The sequence below is a fragment of the Bison bison genome, unplaced genomic scaffold (assembly GCF_000754665.1).
Source record: "Bison bison bison isolate TAMUID 2011002044 unplaced genomic scaffold, Bison_UMD1.0 scf7180017864291, whole genome shotgun sequence".
Classification (NCBI taxonomy): Eukaryota; Metazoa; Chordata; class Mammalia; order Artiodactyla; family Bovidae; genus Bison; species Bison bison.
Window position 1 is genome coordinate 11,185,014 of NW_011494863.1, and position 5,209 is coordinate 11,190,222.

General features: G+C 42.4%; 1 protein-coding gene across 1 annotated transcript in view; it reads right to left on the reverse strand.

Annotated features, from left to right (window-relative positions):
• The window catches only part of PDE6A (phosphodiesterase 6A, cGMP-specific, rod, alpha), a 126,417-nt gene that overhangs the window by 31,919 nt on the left and 89,289 nt on the right, over positions 1-5,209 (reverse strand). Inside the window, exons 8-10 of the mRNA XM_010850549.1 lie at positions 3,761-3,808; positions 1,043-1,192; positions 337-480 (exon numbers count right to left, since the gene is read on the reverse strand). Coding sequence (XP_010848851.1) covers positions 337-480; positions 1,043-1,192; positions 3,761-3,808 — 342 coding nt within the window. The remainder of the gene's footprint in view (positions 1-336; positions 481-1,042; positions 1,193-3,760; positions 3,809-5,209) is intronic.

A 5,209-nucleotide genomic window follows, 5' to 3' on the forward strand; every position in this document is an offset into this window, starting at 1 on the left:
GAAGGACTGATGTTGAAGCTGAAATTCCAATACTTTGGCCACCTGATGTGAAGAGCTGACTCATTTGAAAAGACCCTGATGCTGGGAAAGATTGAGGGCAGGAGGAGAAGGGGACAACAGAGGATAAGATGGTTGGATGGCATCACTGACTCAATGGACTTGGGTTTGGGTGGACTCTGGGAGTTGGTGATGGACAGGGAGGCCTGGCATGCTGTGGTTCATGGGGTTGCAAAGAGTCAGACATGACTGAGCGACCGAACTGAACTGAACCCTGGGAGGGATAGCTGTTCCCAGAACAGCCTTTTCTTGAGGAGAAACGGGAAAACCACTACCCACCAAGATTGTCTGGATTTCTTCATTGTCACACTTCACGTGGTATTTCACCATGTCTTGGAAAATATCCTTCCTGTTTTCAAGTTTGTTCATCAACTCATAAGTATCAGGATTTAAGACAGACCAGCCCAGGAACTGGGCCAAAGACTGAAAGGAAAGAAAGGAAGAATCAGAGGGAGAACATTCTGGTCTGGTCCTTTCTCTGTAACCTGGGGCGAGACTCTCTAAGCCTCTATCTTCTCAGCTATAAAACAGGTGTGGTTAGCTGTGTGCTGGTCTCCTCAAAGGGATGCCATGAGGATAAGATAAAATGATGGATGAGAATACACTTTGAGTAAAGCTCTAGCACAAAGCATCGTCCTCATGCATAACAGCTTCACAAAAAGGGAATGTGTTGTCCCCATGTGGGGACAGAGGACATAAATGAACTCTGTGCTTTCTGCTCAACTTTGCTGTGAACCTAAAGCTTCTCTAAAAGGTAAAGTTTGTTAATTTTTAAAGAAGGGAATATAGATTTCTTTGACAACAGAGGCAGTGCAGGAGGACAGTCAAACAAAAACATCGGATCAGGAAAGTATGTACGAGGTGAGCCCCCATCCCTGCTGGGCTGGGACAGCAGCATGCTAGGTCCCCGCCACGTGGCTCTGGAAGTCCCACATCCAGAGTCACCTCTGAATCCCACGTCCAGAAGCCTCCTTAAAAACCATACCTCCATGAGGGTCTCATCCATTTCATCAAAGGGTTTCCCATCTTTGCGATTGTAAAACGTGGCCACCCCAACAATTTCCTCCTTCTTATTCACAATTGGCATAGAAAGGACATTTTTAATCATCCATCCAGACTCATCCAGAGGCTCTTTCTGCAAGAGAAGAGCCAGAATAAGTTGCCCGGGTACCAGGCTACAGAGACATCCATGATGGATTTCATGCTGTGTTGTGACCCTGCTTGGCCGAGGGGTTGGCAGGTTAGACCTTGCTGGGTTACGCCTGGTTTTAGTCACCAAACGCCATGAACAGTTTTGCCCATCTGGTGGGAGCTCCATAAGCCAAATAGCAATACCATTTTCATTCCTAAGATATCAGGGCCGTTATGTGCCAGGCAGTGAGTTGTGTGTTGCTGGCTCTAAGGATGCCCACAGACAGTACAGGGAGGCGGTATTTCCCTTTCAGACACAGGAGCTGACTGTGGAGGACTGGCTTGGCAGGGGCCCTGGTGATATTGTAACTTTGAACTCATCAAGTAGATATAACCTGCACCTTTTGACCGCCTATCTGCCTGTCTGTGTTCCTTTTGGCATGTCATTTTATCTCCATGGGCCTCAATTTTCTCATCTATACATGGGGACAGTCGTAAGAGTCTATGCCTCATGGGACAAATGAAAAAATAGAGGTGAGATTTCTTGGTCAATTAGAAGGTGCTCTTTGTGAGTCATTTCCTATTTGATCCTCACTTCCATCATCTATAAAAATGGGAATAACTAGACTAGATACTTTCTAGGCTCTTTTCCCACTGATTCATTACAGATTTATCAAATGTTTTACAACGTGTAAGAGCTAGAATCTGAGGAAACCAAGGCAAGTAAGGCACAGGTGTTGTTCTCAAGTTGCCCATCATCTGGAAGGTAAGGAGGCCATCAGATGGCATGCAGGAAATTCTCTCAGGGTCTGTGGGAACCAGGGAAGGGAAGGAAGTCAAGAAAGTTTTCCTGGAGTCGGGGAGTCTTCCAGCTCAGAGGTTCCAAGGTTTTGAAGGTGGCAAGATGATGGTTATTATTATTTCTGTGACACTGGTATCACCTGGTAGGAGAGTGACCCCATAGGGATGAAGAACTTAGTCCAAAGGGCGCAGGGCTGTCAGTCAGGAAACTTGAGTTTAAGGCCTGCCTTCCTCCCCACTCTCTTCCTCACCCTGGGGGAGTCCCTTCCCTCAGAAGGCCCTGATAAGGAGGCAGATTTTATCAAGAGTGAAATGGGAAAGCATTAAAGATTTCTAAGGAGAGAAGTTATTTGGACAGGCATGGTCTGTGTTTGCCAGGAGCTCATGATCTCATGGGGAGAGAGACATGTGGAGTGCTGGCCAGGAGAAGGGTAGAGAAGTTTTTTTAAAAACATCACTTGGGCTACTTTGTGGAGATAGAAGACTATGATCTAAAAACAAGATCAGATTTGACTTATGAATATGAGTAAGCTGTAATCAGATGACTTGGGTAAAGACCAAGCTCTCTTTTGGTTATAATCATGGTAGCAACTCTCAGCAACAACCTGCCTTGTCATACTGATATGATCAACATCACAACACAAAGCATACAGTTTTAACCTTGGAAGGATATTCTCTCTAAGGTCTTTCATAATGTTCTTTAAGGAGTAAACACATAAGCCACTAATATTTATATGAGTCATTTTTATTTCCTTCTTCATTATTTTATGACCACTCATGATTTGTTTTCTGTATATCTAGAATGCGAAACTCAAAATATTGACAGGGCACCTGCAACTGAAGATGTTAAGAAAGATAAGCCACAACCTTTGACCTAAGGAAGCCAATATTTTGCCAAGAAGAATTAGTCTAAAAGGCAAGGAAGGAGCATAAAATACGAGGGAAGGGAAATGGAGTGAGAAAGACAAACTCCTTGGCATGGACTTCCAGGCCCTGTGTGACCTGGCCTCTGTCTCCCTCTCTAGAATTTCCTCCTGCCACTCTCCCCTCAGGCTCATTGGTCTACTCTCCCTTCCACAAGCCTTCTCTTTCCTGCAATCCTCTCTCCATTTTTTACTGCTCAAATGTAATTTCTCAAGGACACATTCCTTGATTCCTTCTGGATGAACTCAGGCCCCCCTGAGATTCCCTCCTCTACCCTTCTCCTGGCCAGCACTCCACATGTCTCTCTCCCCATGAGATCATGAGCTCCTGGCAAACACAGACCATGCCTGTCTGGTCCACCTCTGTAGCCAGCGTAGCATTGTGCCAATGGCTGGCCCAGACCGTGTCCTCCACAACATTTTTTTAAAAAGACACACAGACAACATCAAATGGAATACTAAACAAGATTCTGTGATCATCTTAAGGAGACAGAAATGATACTCAGCCAGGGGAAGTAGAATAAAACTTCATAAAAATTTCATAGCATTGAGTCTGTCATTGAAGGGGAGAGGGCATCTGGGCAAGAGATGGTAGTGAGAGAGAGAACTGCATAAGCAAAGGTCCTGAGGCCAGAAAGCAAAGGCTATAAACCTTAAAATCAAATGGAACCTTGGCATTTACCAAATTAATTCTCTCCCCACTTCCATTGGCACATGACTTTTTTGTACTCACATTTTCACTTTATTGAGATTGCTTCCCAATGACGTAGATAGATTTTAATGTATTCTAATCCTCCTTGTGGGGAAAAATACCAAGTAACTAAGATAGCAAATGAAAAATGACTTACCTGGAATGCAAAAAAGTCCTCTGAAGGCGCATTCATGATGTTGCAAATCTGAAAGCCATGGAGAGGAATAATGGGGTTTTAATTAGCCTTGATAGAGTACACTTCAAGGACACTGGGCATGCTATTTTCAAAAATACCACATCCTTGCCCCACGGCACTCACATTCTTTTTGTTAGGTAGACATGCTCATGATGGTTTTGAATTATTAACTGAGGTTACTGAACAGGAAAGCTGCCGTATAAACATGACTTCTTACCATTTGCCTTACTTCTGAGTCATTTCTAAACTTTGAGAAAGTTAAGGCTACAATTTGTCATTTTTAGAAGCTGTATAGTGTCCCATTTTCTTTTTTTACATTAACTTTTTCTTCGTATTTCATTTTTTTAATTTTATGTATCCATAGACCTGTTCTTTTTCAGATGCTTTTCCCATATAGGTTTTTATGGAGTATGTGTAGAGTTCCCTGTGCTATACAGTAGATCATTGTTGATTATCTATTTTATATATAGTAGAGTATATATACTAATCTGAACCTCCGAATTTATCCCTCCCCCGCCACTACCTTTCCCCTTTAGGTAACAGTAAGTTTGTTTTCTAAGCCTGTGACTCTGTTTCTGTTTTGTGTGTAAGTTCATTTGTGTCCCTTTCTTTAGACTCCATACATACCTGATGGCATGTGCTTTGTAGATATCACATACAATCACTTACATGTGGAATATAATTTATTGTTTGTAGACTTTTTGATGATGGCTGTACTGACCAGTGTGAGGTGATAACCTCATTGTAGTTTTGATTTGCATTTATCCAATAATTAGTCATGTTGAGCTTATGTTTTTGGCCATCTGTATACTTTGTTTGGAGAAATACCTATTTAGAATCTTCTGCCGAGTTTTTGATTGCGTTTTCCTTTTTTGGGTGGGTAGAGAACTGTATGAACTTTCTGTAAATTTTGGAGATTAATCCTTTGTTGGTTACTTTGCAAATATTTTCTCCATTCTGTGAGTTGTCTTTTTGTTCTGTTTGTGGTTACTTTTCCAGAAAAGCATCTATTTCTGCTTTATTGACTATGCCAAAGCCTTTGACTCTGTGGATCACAATAAACTGTGGAAAATTCTGAAAGAGATGGGAATACCAGACCACCTGATCTGCCTCTTGAGAAATTTGTACACAGGTCAGGAAGCAACAGTTAGAACTGGACATGGAACAGCAGACTGGTTCCATATAGGAAAAGGAGTTCGTCAAGGCTGTATATTGTCACCCTGTTTATTTAACTTATATGCAGAGTACATCATGAGAAACGCTGGACTGGAAGAAACACAAGCTGGAATCAAGATTGCCGGGAGAAATATCAATCACCTCAGATATGCAGATGACACCACCTTATGGCAGAAAGTGAAGAGGAAATAAAAAGCCTCTTGATGAAAGTGAAAGTGGAGAGTGAAAAAGTTG